Genomic DNA, 20,379 nt, shown 5'->3' with positions numbered 1-20,379 from the left:
AAGTTATAAATAGCTTCTCTTCTGCTGTATTTTGTCCTGCATACAAAGCGGACCAGGCAGAAAACTGTCAAAAACCCATTTAAAGAGCAACTAAGGAAGATACAGTGAGGATCTAATGGCATTTGATAGATTTGCTTAGATCCCAGTCATTTATTAGCCTTTAGAAGGACCTTTTTTGGAGCTGTTCAACCCACTTAGCTCACCTCCTGGTTTTTGGAGTTTTTATATGTGGATCTGTTATTCTTTGGTGTGGAACAGCAGACATGTATTTATTGGTGAAGAGTAAGCAACAGTGTTTTGACATTTTTTCCTCAGAAGCTGCAGGCAATTGACATCTTGGTGCTCACTGGTGTGTAAAAAAAAAAAACTTGCAAACTGCTAGAATCCTGCAGTAATCTGGCAGTCAAAAGAGTGGCCTGGTGTTGCTGCTCTGTAATTATTGGTCATTGTGGTCCAGTCTTGAATTTAGCAGTTGAAAAGCTTAGCCTTTGAAAATGGTAATACTAGCAACTGTAAACAGCATTCTTTGATGCAACCTGAATGTTTAATGAGCTGAAGCCTTCTTACAGCCTTTAGTAAGAATCTGTTTTTTTTTTCTTCTATTTCCTTACTCTGATTCCAGTTTTCAAATTGTTTATGTCTTCGCACACAAGCTGTGCACACGGGAAAGATTCCTCTTTCGAACATCCAGTGGCTCATTCTTTTTTTTGTTCCAGACCCTGGGGGAGAGCTGATCGAAAAGGCTGTGCACTCTGGCATGATCAACCCCAACCGTCAGTGGCAAACGCTGAAACACAACGGGGCCGTGGCCCAGTTCGAGTACCAGATCCGCGTCACCTGCGACGAGCACTACTACGGCTTCGGCTGCAATAAGTTTTGCCGGCCGAGGGACGAATTCTTTGGGCACTACACTTGCGATCACAACGGCAACAAGACCTGCCTGGAAGGATGGTCAGGACCCGATTGCAGCAAAGGTACAGCGATGTCATGCCTGCTGAAAGCATCGCCCCGGTTTCCTGGAGCTGCGACCAGCGTTTTTTTTTGGTCTCGCTCTGCATGGTAGAAAAAAAGTGAAGCACTGAAGTGGTGCAGTGATTTTGAAATATAAATTAAAAGCACAGTATTAAATGAACAGGCCTGGCACAAAAAGGAATGATGTCAAAGTTTTTAAAGCACCCAGGGTATTTTAACTACTTCCCTTTTGACACTAAGTCTTAGACCAGCATATTTCATGCCCGTTGCCTATTTATAGTGCGGAGGTCTATTGTTAGAAGATGAATTGGTGGATTTGCTGTCGCAAGGCACCACCTACCCCAGTTAGTTTCCACCAGAATGATAGCAGAGCTCAGATCAATCTTGGATTTTGTAGGATTACTGTGCTGGTTAGAGATTAAAACATTCCCACGAGTTAGGAGATGTGGGGAAATGACAGCATGCTGACTCTCGCTGTGTTTGTCTCTCTTCGTTTCCAGCGATCTGCCGTCAGGGCTGCAGCAGTGAGCATGGCTCCTGTAAGTTACCCGGACAGTGCAGGTAAACAGCTCCTAACCCGACGGATAATGAACAGATTTTAATGGGGGTGTCCAGGGATTAACAGGAGATAGACGCGTGTTCATTCATTTCAACATTGAGGGTTTTTTTTTTCCTGCTGCTGGCTATTTCCTAGTAAGCAAGTGAGTAATGGTCTGTTATAATTGACCGTTCTCCAAGCACTTTTCTTTAATCATTAAACATTGCAAGTCATTTTCCAAGCCTGTCTTTGCCCTTGATCTAGGAGTAATTCTCTTACCCAGTTGTGATGCCCAGACATGTAGAGCTCTGAATGTAAAGTCCATATTATTATAACCCCCCCCGTCCTGTCCCGCCCCCATCACACACCACCTTTCCCTTCACATTCAGTCCAGGGGCAGGACTCAAACATTTTTCAAAACGGGATTAGTGAGATCTCTCGGTTCCTTTGCTTTTGTTAGCCAGGCTTTGAGTGCTGAGAGGTTAATAGTGGGGATGGAATCTTGTCAGTAGACACTGATGAATTCGGAGTTTTTCTGTCGTGCTTTGATGTTGTTTCCATTCTGGCCATGAAACAATGGAAACCAGAGCTCTGTCATATACCCCAAGCAATTTAACAATTAGCATCGTGGAGCTCGGGATTACTGCTCAGAAAATGGTTTCTGGTATGTTTCTCTCGAGAGCTGGCTCCACAGAAAGGGGAGCAAAACAGAGTCAGAAGTTTGAAATTTGAGTATATTTTCCCCTAAACCAGTCACTTTAAAATTTTACTTTATTAAGTGTTAATGTACCACAGTGTTCTTAAGTGCTTCATTAAGTAGTTAATTAGCACAATGCTGAGATTATCACTGGAGTCCTGTAACACTAATTTTTACCTCTGCAGTTAGTATAAACAATCCTTGTAGGTGTAGCTACCTCATGCTCAGAACAACTGGCTTTGTTAGCAGTTTTTTAGGTGCACACCTAATACTTGCTGTTCAGACAAGCTCTAGTGCGTTTATTTACTTAAGATGCAGCTTTCCCACACTGCACGTACATGGCTTCCTGAAGAAGGAGTAACAGTAACAGGAACCACAACACATAGCCACTACATATTTAGTGACCATCATCAATGTTTGGAGCATATACTGTATGAAGTAAACTATACAGTTGTGTCATGCACGAGCGTCTTTGTATTGAGCTTAACCGCACAGTGTTTATCGCAGAGAGAAGCAACATGCTTTCAAGGCTCACATGACGCAGCATTTCATCATTGGCCAAAGTGCCAAAAAGCTTGTTGGCCCCTTTCAAAGCCAGTTTCTGCCGACAAGACCAGAATTGCATATGATTCATCACCAAAGTGCAGCAGTTAAATTTCTCATGAGAAAACACACTTGTGATGTTATTGAATAACTGGACTGGCTTGTACGGGATTGCTGTTCTGGATTGATGTCTTATTTTAAGGTTGTTTTCTTTCTGAAACCGTGCATAATTTCTTGCAGTTTGTTTAACTGGGAACTTGGTCGGACATTCAGGAAATGAAAAATCAGGTTGAAGGAAGCTTTTATGGAAGATGTGTTGTGACTTTATTGTACGAATGACCATGATTAAGGTCCGTGGATAGTGCTGGACCTTTTGTATTTTTATATGTTTGGCTCTTATCCAAATATACCAAAGGATTTAATATTTATAGCTGTCTGAAATATTTTAGAAAAACTTTTAATGCAGGGAATTTTAGAATACTGAGAACTCTTCTAGTTTCATGCATTGAGGATTGTTTTATGATGTTATAGAAAACAAGTAGAGGCTGATTTGAAAGAGCCTGTTCACATTCCGCCCTGGCTTTATTGGAGCATTTATTGCCCAGTGTTTTCAGCAGAAGGTTTATATTAAGTACTGACCGGAAAGTATTGAAGTCAAAATTCTCCTAACAAGGGTTACTATACTTTTAAAATGGTTTCTGTAATAGAAGTAAATCCCTGGCTAAGTTTTCAAGTTAGGTTTTCTCATTTTCTCTTCACCTCAGTGTGGAAATGAGAATTATAGGCCAGTAAAAAAGAGTGATCAGTGATCAAGATGTTCTTGCTTAACAGTATTTAACACAAACCTGTAGTATGAGGTATTTTTGGGGGATCAATATCATCAGTGGTTGGACTATAAAGGGTGGTGGGGGAGATGATGTGTACAAAAAAAATCACATATCTTGGAGTACTTAAAGCTAATGAAATATGAGAAGCATTAATAAATATTATAATATTAGGCTGACCATAACTTGCGTGATAAAAATGCAGTTCTGAATAGTTTCTTAATGTTTGCAAATTGTGCATATTTTGGATGTCTTATGGGACACATTGAGGTTGCTGTTAAGCCTGCATGGTGACACATTAAAAACGGGGAGACCACATGCAAATACAGATGAGACCATTTCTGGAAGGATTCTAAATGTTGTTTTGTTATAGTGTACCATGAAGTATTTTTTTCAGCCTTAACTTTAAACTGAAGCATTTTGTGTACAGTACATGAAGAATACAAAAGTTTGTTTAGATTTGACAAATCTCCAAAATAGTTAACTTCTATGGAACTTTTATTTGTCAGGCTTAGTTCTTCTGCAGTTTATGCGAATAGACCTTTTGTTCTAAAAGAAGCTGTGGAATGTATTTGCCGCTGCTTATTCACAACAGTATTGATTTATAGTTTTTTTTTTGCTTCATCAAGAGCCACCTTGCAAACTTTTCATCAGGTTGACCAGTCTTTTTTCTGTCTTCTGGGGGGAGCTATCGTGACTAACCGGAGAGCCGGTACTCATTGAAGTTCAGAAGAATATGTATATTTTTGGTGCACTTCCATCCCTTTTGTGAACACAGGCAGTCTTTTGTCAAAAGATCGATCTGGGACCTTTGACAAAGGTGTTTTAATGTTCTTTTAGAAAATCGAGCTGTATGAAGCTTCATTTTTAAAAAAAGATCGGAAGGCAGGAAGATGCATGAAATGTGTGGTGCATGTCCAAGTGTCAAAGCCATGCCAAACTTTGTTTCATTGCAGATGTCTGTACGGCTGGCAGGGAGATATATGCGATAAGTGCATTCCGCACCCAGGATGCGTTCATGGCACTTGCATCGAACCTTGGCAGTGCCTTTGTGAAACCAACTGGGGTGGTCAACTCTGTGACAAAGGTATTAATCCTTGTTGATTCTCTTTTGCCCAGATTTGGATTTTTATTAAACGTATTTGAAAGTAGGCAATCTTTTTTTTTTTTTACCATATACATAGAGTGAAAGTAAGTTTGAAAAATGACCTGTTTTCATTTATTTCTCAGATCTGAACTACTGTGGGACGCACCAGCCTTGTTTGAACGGAGGAACGTGCAGCAATACTGGGCCAGACAAATACCAGTGTTCCTGTCCTGAGGGGTACTCGGGAGTCAACTGTGAAAGGGGTACGTCTCTTCAGATCACCAAAAACTGTTAAAGATAGAAGCACTTTTGAGGAAATGTTTTGTAACGTTTAACTAAACATGGCCATATATTTATAATCTCACTGATCTGAGTATTTGCTAGGGTCTTGACTGCAGCTCTTGACATACAGTACCTGTTGCATAAGCAGACAGTGCTGGATAAAAGCAGTGGTCTGGCCAGAGTTTCTTTTGAGCCCCATGAACGAATCCATGGACATTTAAGACCAGCAACCAAGGTCCCATTTGTCGCAGGCACTGAGGGAGTGGAGGGATCCATTTGAATTTGTTGAGGAAGGAGAGTTACCTCATTATGATCATAAAAAAAAAAATCTGAACAGGAATTGTAACTAGATCTAAGTCATGGACACCAAGACCAATGGTGACTTGCACCTGTTCTGTTTCAGATTCATTTTGTTTGCTCTTAGGATACATTTCTTGTTATTGTTGTTCATTTATATCAACATGCCAATTTCATGTAATGAATGTGCTGTTAAGACTCGGAATTTGCCCATATTGAGGCATACAATTTTTTGGACTGCAATGATTGTATTCTTATGAAAACAAAAATCCTGTGGCGCTGACGGTTTTATTGCTGGAGAGACACTCAAGCCTGAAATCAGAGTGGAGCTGCCCTTACTGCACTGGGAGCTTTGAGGAGTAATACTCTCGGGAGTATTAAGGCCCTTTGTCAGTGAACCACTGCGCAGGGTTGCTTGTGGGTTTAAAGTTTCTCCAGGGGTCATATCTTTCACACTAGCAGGGACACCTGCCCCGCAATCCTTGCCCTCATACAAAAACTTCCAGTTACCTAAATTATTAATAAATGAATTGCTTTTTGTTAAGAGCTCCCATTGTAGCCGAGGAGAGTAATGAGATTTTGTTTTTACCCCTTCTCAAAGACGAATCCTCCCAACCCTCAGGCAAGTGTAAAGTAAGTCATGGCGCATTGGCAAGGTCATCTTAGCATGAAAGACAATTTCCTGCCTGTGTGAACTTGCGGACGGCTGATGAGAAGGCGATGGGATAAGCGCTTGGCTCTTCCCTGGTAACGGGAGGTGGGGCCGGAGGCTGATCTGAACAGGCTGCGGTTGTAGCCTTGTGCTCTGAGCTGAGCGTGGCGTTGGAAGTGGGGGAGAAAAAGACAGGCCAGGGCCTCAAAGCGAGCCTTTTCTTTTTGCTCTCTTTTAGCGGAGCGTGCTTGCCTGTCCGATCCCTGCTTCAACGGAGGAAGTTGTGTCGAGACGAGCTCTGGGTTCGAGTGCCAGTGTGCTCCTGGATGGAGTGGACCATCCTGCATGACTAGTAAGGCTTTTGTTTGATAATAAAAACATGCAGCCTTCACGTTCAACTGCTTGTATTTTTTTTAAGCTTTGGCAGAGTTTTAAACCTTTCCCCCTCCCCCCTTCAGATGTCGATGACTGTGCCACTAATCCGTGCAATCATGGTGGTACCTGCCAAGACCTGGTTAATGGATTTAAGTGCAGTTGCCCACCACAGTGGACAGGAAAAACATGCTTGATTGGTAAGCTCTTCGTTTTTTTTTCCGGTTTATTTTTAAAATGGTCTCTGTTTACCCTTTGTGGTTTTGCCCATGACATAAATACCTATACGATTTCATTTGTTTAAACTTTTTACTACGATGTAGCGTAATTACTAACAAATGGAGTGCCACAGCGGAACTGTTCGGAAACATCACGCACAGCCAGTCGGCTCAGGCCGTACAAACAAACACGTGTTGCTGTGGAATTTAAGGAACATATTCCGCTTGGGGATCCTGTGGGAAAGATAGGACCCCTTCGCATTCACTCCTCCAGAACAAGGAGTGTACAGCTGGACTCCCAAATCTCCGATCTCATGAGGAATGAGTTGTCCGCATTCTTGCAGTTGCCTTTTTAATCTGAATGACCGCGGATAGGGCACCCGAGTCACAGAGCTTGTTGGAGAAGCTTGACTGATTCCTTTCACACTTTAATCCGGTAATCCCCATCCACCCCCCTCCCTTCCCCATCCCTCTGGACTAAAATGTTTTTGTTTGTTTTAATATTAACATAAACTGCTTCTCACTCGAGAAACCAGCTGAGTTCAAATTTAAGATGTGCACCCCCGCCCACCTTCCACTCAATCCCAGAACCACGGCTTTTATTGCTTAATTCTTCCTCCCCCTCAGCATTTCCAGCTTGTTATCGTCAAAGAACCTTGGGTAGAAAAGAATAAGGCTAAAGTTTTAGCTTTAATTGAAACATTTTTTCTCATTTTCTCTCGATCTGAAGCATCCCCATTTTCCTGTTTTTTGTTTAAGATGCCAATGAATGTGACGGCCAGCCTTGTGTAAATGCCAACAGCTGTCGCAACCTGATTGGTGGATACTTCTGCGAGTGTATCCCAGGGTGGACTGGACAAAACTGTGACATCAGTAAGTCTTCCCAGCTCTTGGGGATACACGGTGCCGTCGCTGCTATTGCTGTGGCACAGGTTAATGTCTAACTAAAGCGCTGAGCCGACGAGTTGATGTTTTCCGAAAGGGAGTGGTCAGTCTAGAATGAAAATATACAATTTTATCAGAATCATTAGTCCGCTGTGCAGCTAGGCTCTGATAACGTGGCCGAAACAATCATGTGAAGTTTCAGTAACCAGTGTCGCAAGAATTGCTCAAGTTTCCCACCCTTTATAATAAGCTTATCTGAAAAGAAAGCAAGCAGGAAATCTGTCTAAAAGTTTATCTCGCTGGACCTCGGGAGTCCCTTCAAATCCTTGTGTACATCGCTGAAAAATGTATTGCCTGCTTCCCGCTGAAATGAATTGTTTCTGGTTGCAGACGTGAACGACTGCAAGGGGCAGTGTCAGAACGGAGGCACCTGCAAGGTAGGTGCTGTTTTTGTTTTCTTGGCCTGGTCCATTTGCTGCCTGTCTAAAAATAGAAACCGTTAAGGCATGGAAACAGCATCTCTTGTTACCTTTGGAAACACTCTGAACATAATGAAGTCGTAGTGGCGTTCCCTGAAAGTATGGAAAGGAGGCCGGGATATGTATGTGGGTGCGCGCACGCGTGAGTGGGGGGCGAGCGTAGCTTTGCTGCGGTAGATTAAATTACCATAAACATTCGTGTCCCGAGGCCTTGCCAGGAAAATCTTTCTTAATTATTTTGGAACTGTTATTTTTGTTCTTTATAATCCTTAACCTCCCCCTCCCCCCCCTCCCCACCCCATTTTTGTTTTCTCTTTCAGGATTTGGTTAATGGTTATCGTTGTGTCTGTCCAGCCGGCTATGCAGGCGAGCACTGTGAGAGGGACATCAATGAATGCGCAAGCAGTCCCTGCCTGAATGGCGGCCGCTGCCAGGATGAAGTGAATGGATTCCAGTGCCTGTGTCTTGCCGGTTACTCAGGCAACCTCTGTCAGGTAGGCAGTGGGGGCATTCGTGCCCTAGATATCGCTGAACGCTACTAGAGAGGTTTGCATTTCTGTTATTATGCTGAAATGCTGCCCAGGAAAAAAAACAACGAATTTATGCTCTGTTCCTTGCATGATGACTGCAAAACAACAGTATTTTTGGGGGGGATGGCTGTTTACTCCTCTCTAATTGTTCCTGGTTAAAAAGCATAATGCTCCAGTTCTGTGTTTGTAATAGCAGTGTATAATGTTTGCAAACTTTAACACCCTTTTTTGTTTTTCCTAGCTGGATATTGATTACTGTGAACCAAACCCGTGTCAGAATGGAGCGCAGTGCTACAACCTCGCCACTGACTACTTCTGTAAATGCCCTGAAGACTATGAGGGAAAGAACTGTTCGCATTTAAAAGACCACTGTCGTACGACACCCTGTGAAGGTATCTATACTTCTCTGTGGTTCTGCAAAGTCCTAAACTTTAACTTTTTTTAAAATTTACTGTAAGATAATATCTGAACAGGAGGTCCTGCCCATTCCAGTGCGTGCCATTGTGTGAATCTGAGTAATGGACTGTCTCGCTGTTACACTAATTTATAACATCCCTCACGGGGCTTGTTACTAGAGAAAGGGTTCATCTACGATTTCACTTTTTAAGCTGCAGTGCCAGTCTCTGTCAGCCCCCTCTTGAGCAATACCTTCAGTACCAAAAGATTTTTTTTTTGTTTCGTCAAAATCCTCAAAATCTTGCGAATGCTTAACAGCTCTGTGTGTGTTCTTCCTTATAATGGCTTGGTGGGCTTCCCTTTCTGTGTTGTGTGAGCGACAGACTAGAGGTCAGACCAACCACAGAGCTAGATAACGACTGCACTGCTCAGAACTTGGCTGAGGTTGATGGTTAATACTTACAAAAGTTTTCAGTGCTTGAAAAACGATCGTAAATAAAATCTTATTTATTATTATTATTTATGAAAAGAGAACTGCAGTTCATTTTGGGATTAAACAGCAATTTCTAGAATTAAATAATTTCTTATGGACCCTTGTTCTATCTAGATTTGCCAAGCAAATTGATTTTTTTATATTTTACTGAACCTAGTGAAGACATTTCTCAGTACGGATATGGATGTGTATGTTTTAAACTTCGTGGACTTGCCACCTAACGCTGTGTTTTTCTTTTCCGGATTGTGATTGGTAGTGATTGATAGCTGCACGGTTGCGGTCGCCTCAAACAGCACCCCTGAAGGTGTGCGCTACATCTCCTCCAATGTTTGTGGGCCCCATGGGAGATGCAAGAGTCAAGCTGGAGGCAAATTTACCTGCGAGTGCAAGGAAGGCTTCACAGGAACCTACTGCCATGAGAGTAAGAAAGACCCTTCATTTGTCTGCCTTAATTCTGTTTTTTCCACACCCCACAAGGCAGTGGCATGGATGTGCAGGTTGGGCTTCACACATGGTGATATCTGGCGCCCTTCAGCTTCAGAACCTTCAAGTGTGCTGTGGGTTATGGAAATCTTACCTTGAGTAGGGCACTTTGGTATTGCCTTGGCCTCGATTTAATCTTTTTCTAATCTCTCAGTCCCTGACTGGAACACCACCCAGTTTAGTACACAACACGCAGGGTTTGATTTCTTCGCTGAAGAGACCTGGTGAGCAGCTGGTAAATCTGGGATGAGCCGGTGCAGCTTGTTTTTCACGCAGGGGAGCTTGTGTCAGCCTTGAGATTAATAACTTCCCAAGCCTGTCAGTGTGAAAGTTGGCTAATGGGTTCTGACTGCGCCAAGAAGTCTGCCTTTCCACTTGCAGTTTTTTCTGTGGTTTTGGTGACGATCTGAAGTGCATTTGACTTTTGTGGGGTTGAAGGAGGAGGAGGTGGTGGTGAGAGTTGATTATCAGTCACCGTTAAAGGCAGTACTGAAAATGACAGGTTGAACACAGGAATTACAGTTTTGCTTATCCATGAAACCCATACAAGAGTTTTGTACAGAAAATGACACATACTACAGTTTATTGTTGAGATTGTGTAATGAATTAATGGGATGTAGATTTTCTAGTGAGCTTTACTTCTGCTTTTACGGAGTTGAGGAGGTGTTTTTTTCTTCCTTTACTTCTTTTAGATCATGTACAAGACACAAATTTAAACTCGGATACCTATTGGGGCCAAAGAACTGCACTCATCTACCGCAGTGGCTCTCTTGTCAGTCTAAGGCAGGCATCTAAACACATCCCCATCTCTTGCAGATATCAACGACTGTGAGAGCAACCCCTGCAGAAACGGAGGGACATGCATCGATAAAGTGAGCATCTATCAGTGCATCTGCAGCGATGGCTGGGAAGGCGTCCACTGTGAGACCAGTGAGTTTTTATCCCATTTGAAATATGTAATCCAGATGTACATAAATCTTTCACCGTGGGTTTTAAAGTCCTTAGGAGGATACTACGTGTCCTTTGCTTCTGAAAAGGACGCCGTTTCGATTGAAACGCTCCACGGCAGTCGGCAATGACCTTAGCAACATGCCACAAACCTCCACCTTTTTTTTTGTGTTTTCCTGGAAATAATTCAAAGCACCTTCACATATTTGTTCCTCCCCCCCTCCCCCTCCACGTTTCGCTTGTAGACATTAACGACTGCAGGACAAACCCTTGCCACAATGGAGGGACCTGTCGGGACTTGGTGAACGATTTCTACTGCGAGTGCAAGAATGGGTGGAAAGGAAAAACCTGCCACTCCCGTAAGCACCCGTCCTCCTCCGCGGCCTCTGTCGTCTTGTCCGCCGGCGCGGGCGCGAGGAGACGGGGCTGACCGCAGGTCATTTCTTCCAGGCGAGAGCCAGTGCGACGAGGCGACGTGCAACAACGGAGGAACGTGTTACGACGAAGGAGACACCTTCAAATGCATGTGCTCACTGGGATGGGAAGGAGCTACCTGCAATATAGGTACACTATATAGGTATATAGGTATACTGCCTGCAGGTGGGAAAAACTGTTTTTTAGGGGCTGGGTTGATGGCTGAAACTTGTATTGGTTGTATCGCATTATATAACCCTAACCCTGTTATTAAAAGTACATGAATTGGATTCTCCTTGCAATAACCAGCTGCTGCTTCCGCAGAAAAAATCATTAATCTTTTATCTAGTCTGTTCAGATAAGTCGTTTTGGTGTCATTCAGCCAAATAGGAATGTGCGGTGTTTTTTTTTTCTTCTGCTGGTGTTAATCTAGTATCCTGACCCCTAATGAGATTTTTCCCTCATTGCAGCCAAAAACAGTAGCTGCCTGCCCAACCCCTGCGAGAATGGGGGCACTTGTGTGGTGAGCGGGGATTCGTTCACCTGTGTCTGCAAAGAAGGCTGGGAAGGGAGTACATGCACACAGAGTAAGTGTGTTCTTCGGGGCTGCCTCAGAGCTGGTTGGCCTTCCTTCTAGAGAGAGAGAGAGAGAAAGGCTAGCTCATCCTGTCACCCTCTGAGTTAGCAAATTAGAATCAGAAGCTGAACTGGTTTTCCTGAGGATTTAGCCATCAAGTGAGCCCATGTCTTCGAGGCACTCTGTGTGATACAGTCTGGACCTGGCCATGAGAAAGTTGCAAATTAGATAAGTGGAGACAGATGTTATCTTGCTTTCTGCGCATTCTTGGCCTAACGGCGACATGTCTGCTTCCACTCATGTCTTCCTGTTACTTGCTTTACAAGGATTTCTTCCTGTGTACATGTGTTTAAAAATGTATTCTGAAAATTTTATGAAGGAGAACCTGGAAGCAATTTTTTTAAGAGGGCAAACACCGCATTTTGCAAACAGTTAATAATGTGGAATAATCAGGAACTACAACTTTGGCATCATTAAAAGTGCCAGTGGTTCACCCCATTGGAGTCACCCTGTGCATGCAAGTCGCAACTTGTCTTTGTTTCTGATTGCTTTACATGTGTTAAATAATAACTTTCTCTTTTGCAGACACCAATGACTGCAGTCCACACCCCTGGTAAGTAATTCCAAAACATACTTTTAAGAAATTAACTCTGGTAAACAAGTCTCTCAGCTAATAGTTCTTAGCTAACATTAAGTACACAAAATCTGTTTTTCAGCAATATTAAAGGGCTACTAAACACGCACACACACATTGGTTATATGAAAGTATTGCATGGTAGACTCACATTTGTAAAAAAAAGTGCTTGTGGTGAGAGAACAAGTCATTCAAATTCAGCATTTGTATTATGATGTGCAAATTGTTGTCATAGCTTTGAATTCTTAAAAGATAGCTCACCCTGTCTGAGGACTCCATCATCATCTAAGCTTGTCTGTTCAAGACACTGCTGTAAGAAAGCTTGGACTTTGAAGTCCAGTGCAAATAGTTGTCTTCCATATAAACTGCCTGAGCTGGAACTGTGCCTGACCCTTCGAGATTCACCTCTCTCTTCCGATGTCTCTTTCAGTTACAACAGCGGAACATGTGTGGACGGTGACAATTGGTACCGATGTGAATGTGCCCCGGGTTTTGCAGGTCCAGACTGTAGGATCAGTAAGTATCAAAGTTTAGACCACAGTCCCATCCTTTTAATTGCTCATTTAAAATACCAGCGCGTTTGCAGTGACCTAAACTAGCATCACTGTAGGGTGCAGGTGTCTTGAAAGTTTAATTTACATTATAAATGTACTTATAAATTGAAATTTGTTTTTTTTACCTGATGAGTGATCCTGAGAACAAAGCACTTACATAACAGCAATCTCATGTAAGCTCTTATAAATGCCCCTGATCTGCACCCCTGATCCCCAGTAGTATATTACAAAGGTTGCCTCTGTCTGCAAATGGTACCAAGAGTTATGAGATAGGCCTTACGTGTTCTAGATAACCCGGTCTACAGCATACCACTGTTCCAGTCTTGTGCTTCTTGTTGACAGTCATCCAGAACATGGAAACTTGTTTTAAAACCGTGGGACTTGTACTTACCTCTATTTCAGAAAGCATCCTGAAAATAGCATATTGAGAAAGTGGTTTATAAAAGTAGTGAAGTGTGCCAAAACACTCCAAATTGGTTGTGCAATTATTCCACAGTTAAAGTTTGAGATGAATCCTTAACCGTGAGAGAGATTTTGTCTTATGGACATTATTTCCATGAAGCTGTATGGACAGTATGCTCCTTGAACTGTTGTGACATTGCTCGTGGAATCTGACAAACTATTCCGAAATTCCCACGAGATTGGAAAACGTCAAATTTATTTTTTTCTTTCCGCATAGCTGTTAATTGCCCTGCATTTTCCAACATGCTCTAAAATAGGTCAAATTTCAACCTCTTAAACATTCTAGATAAAAATACGCTGTTTGAGTGGTAAAAGTTTCCAATTCACCCTGAGCTATGACAGCCCTAGATGGGGGAAGATTATCTGTACAGCTTTGCCTTTCAATTACATTTTTGTAAAAGAAAATATTTTGCATGGTGTTGAATATTTGGTTAGAATTCGCCCCTGGTAAGAAGTAATGTGAAACGCTAAGTGCTGTCAGCATTTTTAATCAGATTGTTACTGGAGGGTCCACTGTATCCTGTATCTTATTTCAGTGGGAAACAATACAAGTTGGACTTGTTTTGGGCTAACAGCTCAGAACAACATTGCAAGGAAGAGCTTCTGCATTACTGTGTACAAGAAGCCTTGTCACTGGAAATCAATCTGTTTCTGTACATTGTGTGTCGACAGATATCAATGAATGCCAATCTTCCCCATGTGCTTTTGGAGCCACATGTGTGGATGAGATCAATGGTTATCAGTGCCTCTGTCCGCCTGATCGCTCTGGACCCAGATGTCAAGAAGGTAAGCTGTCATTGTATCATGCATCTTACTTCTTAAAAGTCGTAGTGTTTATTAGAGTTCTCGACTAGGTAAACTTGGAGATTTGCTTTAATAGAAACAGATTTGCTAGCAAATAGTTATTCCACCCTCAGAAGACACTTTGCTTGCTACACACCAAGGATTCAGAAACAACCTTTTTACCTTACAGTAATCAGAAGGCCCTGTATTGCCAGTGGTCGGGTTATGTATGATGGGACCAAGTGGGTTGAAGACTGCAACACTTGCCGGTGTCAAAATGGAAGAGTCTCCTGCACAAAGGTACCGATTTTGTTTTCCTGGATGAACATAAAACTCTTCTGAAATGATGAGATAATCCGGCGGGTGTTTAATGCTCGCTGATCTATTTTTTGCAGATGTGGTGTGGCCCCAAGCCCTGCAGAGTTCATGCTAAAGGCCGCACTGAGTGCTCCGCTGGCCAGACCTGTGTCCCCGTAAAAGCTGATCACTGCTTTGTGCCACCTTGTGCTGAACAGGGGCAATGCTGGCCTTCCGGACAAGAACCAGCTAAACCCAAATGTCATTCCAGCTCACAGTTCCTGGATAACAGCTGCATCAACATCATTTTCACCTTTAACAAGGAGAAAATGGAACCAGTAAGTCATGTGGGCAAAGATGGGATTTTGTGGGCTCCTGACCCAGTAGGGTTTATAGGGATTTTTCCCGGTTAATTTTTTGACACTGAGGAGCTCAATCAAAATAGTTGTGTGCGGTTAGGAGATGTAATTTATTCGATCATTAAATATGGTTTGCTTACTCTCACTGCGGAGCATCTTTGATGAATTTTGTTCACATAGAAAAGGCAGATGATTATAAGGACTCTAGCTTTACTCAACAAATATTAAAAATGTTTGTGTAATAGGAATAAAGGTTGTTTTCTAGGTAAATAATGTAAATATCTGATGCTCAATGATACCTGAAAAAACTTTTAACTGAAGCTGTAATTTTAAAACTGCAGAACTGTGATTCTGTAAGGTAAATGTAAAAGTTTTACTGAGTTTGTGACGTGGATCAAAGATGGTTAAAATAAATTTGAGCAAAACCCGCTGAACTAGACGGGAACATCTTTTATCATTGGGATTGTTCTGGTTAATCTCACATTCTTCCTGTTTTAGGGACTGACTACAGAACGCATCTGTGTTGAGCTGAGGAAATTGTACGTTATGAAGAATCTTTCATCTGAGTTCTCCGTCTACATGACCTGCGAACCTTCACTTTCTGCCAATAATGAGATACATGTCAGCGTAGTAAGTGTACATTTATTTTTACTATAGTGATTACCTGCTTGGAATTCATACAAAAGTACACCCTTTACATTGCAGATGTCTGCAGTTCTTTGCCTTTGCAAAACCTGGAAAAAACTGGAAAAGGTTTCAGACGGGCAAATGAGCTCAAATGTATTTTTTTCTTACAGTCCACAGATGACCTACGAAAAGACAAGAGTCCAATTAAAGAGATAACTAATAGAATAACTGACCTGGACAGCAAGCGTGAGGGGAACAACACCATAATAAATGCGATAGGAGAGGTGCGCATACAAGATAAGGACAACAAACAAGGTAAGAAAGGTGTTTTTTTATAGAGCTTAATTGAAATGGATTTTGAAGATATAAGATAATGAGCATTGTGCTTGGATGTAATAAAAATTTTAAAAGTCTTTCAAAAGATGCCCTAGTATTTAATACTCCCTTGTGCACCAGGATGGAGCTTGCAGTTGACTCAGACACTACATTATGGAAAAGCATTTACTTGGTTGAAAGGTAGCAGGTTGTGTATGGGAAATAAGTGATTATGCTAAACCTTGACTGCGGAAACTTGGCCTTTTTTGATGTTAGGAATGCAAACAAAATCTGTACATTACGCTATTTCTGCTGCAGTCTGCAACAGCTGTAAATGTAAGCCTTCTCTTTTATTCAAGCACAAATCTCCTTAGAGCAGTTGGAGATTAATTAGGGTCATGCACGGATGACACTCATGCCTGTGGCGCTCTGAATTTCTGCTTTTACTGTGCTGTACATATCCCGAGGCAGGTTGGAGGAATCTTGATGAGGTTTTCATCCAGCAGATAGACGAAGGCAGACGATGTGTGTGAACATATCCCAATATGAGTTAGATAGGAGCCATTTTTATTTAGTTTGCGGTTTGCTTCCCCCCACTCCCTTGCTCCAGATTACCTGGTGCCCTTGCTGAGCTCCATCTTCATCGTCCTGTGGATCCTGGCTCTGGTCACGGCCTTCCTTTGGTGCGTGCGACGCCGGAGGAAGCAGAGCAGCCACACTCACACTGCCCAGGAGGACAACACCACCAACAACGTGCGCGAGCAGCTCAACCAGATCAAAAACCCCATAGAGAAGCACGCCGCCGGCACCATCCCCATCAAAGATTACGAAAGCAAGAATTCGATAATTGCCAAAATTAGGACGCACAACTCGGAGATGGAGGAAGACGATACTGACAAACACCTGCAGAAGGCCAGGTTTGCCAAGCAGCCAGCGTACACACTGGTCGACAGAGAAGACAGATCTCCTCACACCACTCCCACAAAAAACCCTAACTGGACAAACAAACAGGACAACAGAGACTTAGAAACTGCTCAGAGCTTAAACCGAATGGAGTACATTGTATAGCAGATGGCACTGCTGCCGATGCATCAACACTCACTGTAGGTGATGCTCAGTTTGTAGTTCTTAAACTGTTGTGTCATATTTGAGTCTAAGGTTATTATTTACATAGAATCCCTGTGTTAATTTAAGTTTTGACAAGCTGGCTTACACTGGCAATGATAGTTGCTGTGGTTGGCTGGAATCCCAAGTGCTGCATTTCACATCTATGCAAAACTAGTTCCTAGTGCCCTTTTCGAAAATCGAGCTGCAGGTGTATGTGTGAGTGGGGGTACAGTCAAGAGCATTCGGGAGCTGATCGGCCCATCCCTTGGCTTAAAAACGTTTTGCAAAGCGATTGAACATTAGAAGTGTCGCAGATGACAGGACGTTCCATACGGTAGTTTTGCAGCTACGTAAACCTAAATTTGTTTTAGGTTTAAAACCTACCTGTTTTCTTAGAAGAGCCCGGAGACTAGGCCTCAGCCACCTGACTGGGAAGCCCTTAGATCCCAACAACTCTTTGTGGAAAGAAATATTCTCAGTCTTAAATGGATTCCCTTTTTGGTTTCCACTGGCAGCCCCATGTACTGGTTTTGCTGGTGAGAGTGAAATAGTCCTTTTGGTGGACTTTTGGACAGTCCATGCGCCATAGGATTTTATACTTTTAGGTCAAATCTCTTAATCTTAATATACTGGCAAGTTAAAAGAGCTACATTTCTTTAAACTCACAGGAGATTGTCTTCTGAGTCCAGCAATTGTTCATGTTCTCTGAATTCTGTCTGAGGTTATAATATCAGTTTTGTGGTATAGTGACCAAAAAGGAACACACTGCTCCAAATGAGGTCTTACTAGTGCTCTCTAATTCTTGAGCTTAAATTCCATGGACTTGCATCTCTTCCCAGACCATGGTTAGTTCTCTATATTGATTCTCTACTGTTTTGATGAGGATTATACTAGAAGAATCTACATAAACATGCAACCCCCTTCATGCTTAGCTTCTTCCAGCTCTGTACTGGCATTAAAGGCTCTGGCTTTAATTAAGTATCAATATTTACTATGATATTTAGTAAATATGGTCAGTTTCCTGTTGGCTCTGTCACATTACATCTGCTTAAAAATGTCGGCATTGTGTGGTTTATAGCACATGCCTGTTGATAAACCCTTAAAATGTGCATTTCCTGTTTAACCCTCATATTGATTCTAAAGTGCATGTACACTCTTGCTTCAATTCTCTACCTCGCAGGATAATTCTGACGTACAGTCTCACCCCTCCCAGCCCTTCTGTCCTGCCTTCTGTTTTAAAAAATATGGAGAAATATTGTGTTAATCCCCATCAACCCCCCCTCCCCAGCCATACATATGGTTTAATGCATAGGCCTCAAGACCTTGCATTCCATTTCTTACGCTTGTGCTATGGAGGTATAAAAATGGATGTTCTTTGTTTTACGTTTGTTCTTACTGCTGCCCTGGGCTTTCCTGCTCCCACCAGAATTGGCCTATTGTGAGTTTCCTGTTCCCCCTCCCCGCCTAGTTCCCTAGTTTTAAACACTCCTCAGCTGCCCTGCGTAACTCCCCCTCTCTGGCCCGGAGTCTCCTGTCTCCTCTGCACAGAGGCACGCACACACTACGCCTAGAAGACATGAGGATACGTATCTGCTTCTTAACTCCTAGGAAAGCTAAACCTGAGCGAGAAAAAAAGGAAAAGGTGAAAACAAAAGCACAAAACATTTGGTTTCTTACTGAGTTACAGTCATTTGAGTAAAGCTGTCGCAGCTTCAGACTGCCTGTCGGCTTTGTGTAAAACTCTTGCTGGTTTGGACTGGATTGCTCCCGTGGAGCATACTGGAAAACTCGGTAATCAACTTGGGGAACTATGCCTCCTGTAAGCAACTAGAGACAGTTCCCAGCAAAGGCAGTGGCTTAACTGAAATGGGGACGGATACAGAACTGAAACGGTTTAAACCGTGATCGACAGTAGAAAAGTCCTTCTCCAGTACTGTATTCAACACAGTCCACACGTAGTCCTGTTGCTTTTACCAGAAAATAAATAGCATTTAGCATTTTCCATATTGACGTGGGCTTTTTATGGTTGGTGTACAACTAGTTCTGTATTTGAAAGTGCCTTTGCAGCTCCATACCACAGCAACCATCAAAAAAGTTTATTTATTTTTTATTATATTTTTTGTTGGGGGGTGGGGTGGGGGTGGGAGGGGGTTCGAAATGTCAGCAGTTGCTGCAAATATGAAGAATTTAAAGTGTCAATTTAGAACGTTGTATAGATGTAAATATTTTTTTAATTAATCACTGTGTATATTTGATTTATTAACTTAATAATCAAGAGCCTTAAAATATCATTCCTTTTTATTTATATGTATTGTTTAGATTTGAAGGTTTTGATAGCTTTGTAAGCTTACAGCTTCTTTATTTTTGATGAAAATTTGTTTCATGTTGCCTAAATGCCAAAATTTGAAGTGTTCTAGAAAGAATAGTTTATTTTTTAACAATAGGATGGGCATTTTTTTGCCCGGAAAAAAAAAAGGGTTTTGTACGTCAGATGTTTGAAACGATTTATATAGTATCAATTTTGCCAGGACATCTTTTTGTAAAGTACCTAAGGCATGTGAGAAAAAAGGAGAATGAATATAGTTTTGCTGCTTTGGGTTTTAGAAAAAGGTAGTGACAGACACAGTTTGCCATAAAGAAAACATTTTAAGGGAACAAAATAGTGTAGCTGATCTGTTGCATGTTAAAAACACAAAAGTGCAAGGTGTTTGGAAAGGAAAAAAGTACATCCTTGTAAAATCCTGTTTTTCCTCATTATATAATGAACCATATGTACATCTATTTTTTGTAATTACTTTCTGCTTTTATTAGCAAAATGTAATAAGCTAGACAGTGAATACTTGAACAGTAGAACATCCAATGGGAACATTTTAGAACTGCAATCACACAAATGGCCTTGCCTAACTGAGGAATCGGTGCTTTTGCTGTGCATTTCTTTCCTTTTCTTAAGAGGCTCTTCAGTCATGTTAATCTCATTCGTTAACCCTTCAGATCCTGGAGATATTTTGTGTACATTGACATTAGTGTTAAGAACTTGAGAATGATTTTTTTGAGGTGTTGTTCCTGGCAGTGAATTTTTTTGAAAGTAATATTTATTAAATATTTTGTACGAAAAGAGAATTAAGCTTTGTTTTCAGTGGATTTATTTATGGGGAAGGTCACGATTAATATATGCAGTAGACAAACAGCTGACAGGCCACGTGAATTTCATAACAGTGGAAACTTTGTTCAATCTGTGGTCTTTTTTGGAGCTCAAATCTATGCAAACGTGCAAGAACATTTAAAAGAGCTACACATACTGTAGCACAACTGGCATGGGAACTTTATGTTGCCTTTATAGACAAACAGTGTCAGTGTTTCAAAATTTGTACACAATCTTGTAATATTTAGTGACATTACCTCTAGTATTTACAATGGTATTAACTCAGTGGCTCAAAACTATATTTAAGTGCTCTAGTGCAACATTTTCTGATCTATGAGCTGTGAATTAATGAGTTAATCATAGAAACTTTCCATTGCTTAGAAGAATCTTAAAAATATGAAAGTAAAGGGTT

General features: G+C 41.8%; 1 protein-coding gene across 1 annotated transcript in view; it reads left to right on the top strand.

Annotated features, from left to right (window-relative positions):
• Window positions 1-19,945, top strand: part of jag1b (jagged canonical Notch ligand 1b) — a 30,692-nt gene extending 10,747 nt beyond the window's left edge. The window contains exons 4-26 of the mRNA XM_088610198.1: window positions 717-974; window positions 1,473-1,533; window positions 4,531-4,661; window positions 4,805-4,924; window positions 6,131-6,244; window positions 6,351-6,464; window positions 7,242-7,355; window positions 7,758-7,804; window positions 8,167-8,340; window positions 8,618-8,768; window positions 9,522-9,686; window positions 10,565-10,678; window positions 10,942-11,055; window positions 11,147-11,260; window positions 11,581-11,697; window positions 12,273-12,300; window positions 12,752-12,837; window positions 14,010-14,123; window positions 14,311-14,420; window positions 14,516-14,755; window positions 15,275-15,406; window positions 15,574-15,718; window positions 16,329-19,945. Of these exons, the coding sequence (XP_088466324.1) occupies window positions 717-974; window positions 1,473-1,533; window positions 4,531-4,661; window positions 4,805-4,924; window positions 6,131-6,244; window positions 6,351-6,464; window positions 7,242-7,355; window positions 7,758-7,804; window positions 8,167-8,340; window positions 8,618-8,768; window positions 9,522-9,686; window positions 10,565-10,678; window positions 10,942-11,055; window positions 11,147-11,260; window positions 11,581-11,697; window positions 12,273-12,300; window positions 12,752-12,837; window positions 14,010-14,123; window positions 14,311-14,420; window positions 14,516-14,755; window positions 15,275-15,406; window positions 15,574-15,718; window positions 16,329-16,786 (3,221 nt within the window). The 3' untranslated portion in view covers window positions 16,787-19,945. The remainder of the gene's footprint in view (window positions 1-716; window positions 975-1,472; window positions 1,534-4,530; window positions 4,662-4,804; window positions 4,925-6,130; window positions 6,245-6,350; window positions 6,465-7,241; window positions 7,356-7,757; window positions 7,805-8,166; window positions 8,341-8,617; window positions 8,769-9,521; window positions 9,687-10,564; window positions 10,679-10,941; window positions 11,056-11,146; window positions 11,261-11,580; window positions 11,698-12,272; window positions 12,301-12,751; window positions 12,838-14,009; window positions 14,124-14,310; window positions 14,421-14,515; window positions 14,756-15,274; window positions 15,407-15,573; window positions 15,719-16,328) is intronic.
• Window positions 19,946-20,379: the final 434 nt, after the last annotated feature.

This window comes from Lepisosteus platostomus, chromosome 17, assembly GCF_059453375.1.
Source record: "Lepisosteus platostomus isolate fLepPlt1 chromosome 17, fLepPlt1.hap1, whole genome shotgun sequence".
Classification (NCBI taxonomy): domain Eukaryota; kingdom Metazoa; phylum Chordata; class Actinopteri; order Semionotiformes; family Lepisosteidae; genus Lepisosteus; species Lepisosteus platostomus.
Note: the sequence above shows the minus strand (reverse complement) of the source record. Positions and strands in the feature narration are given on the sequence as shown.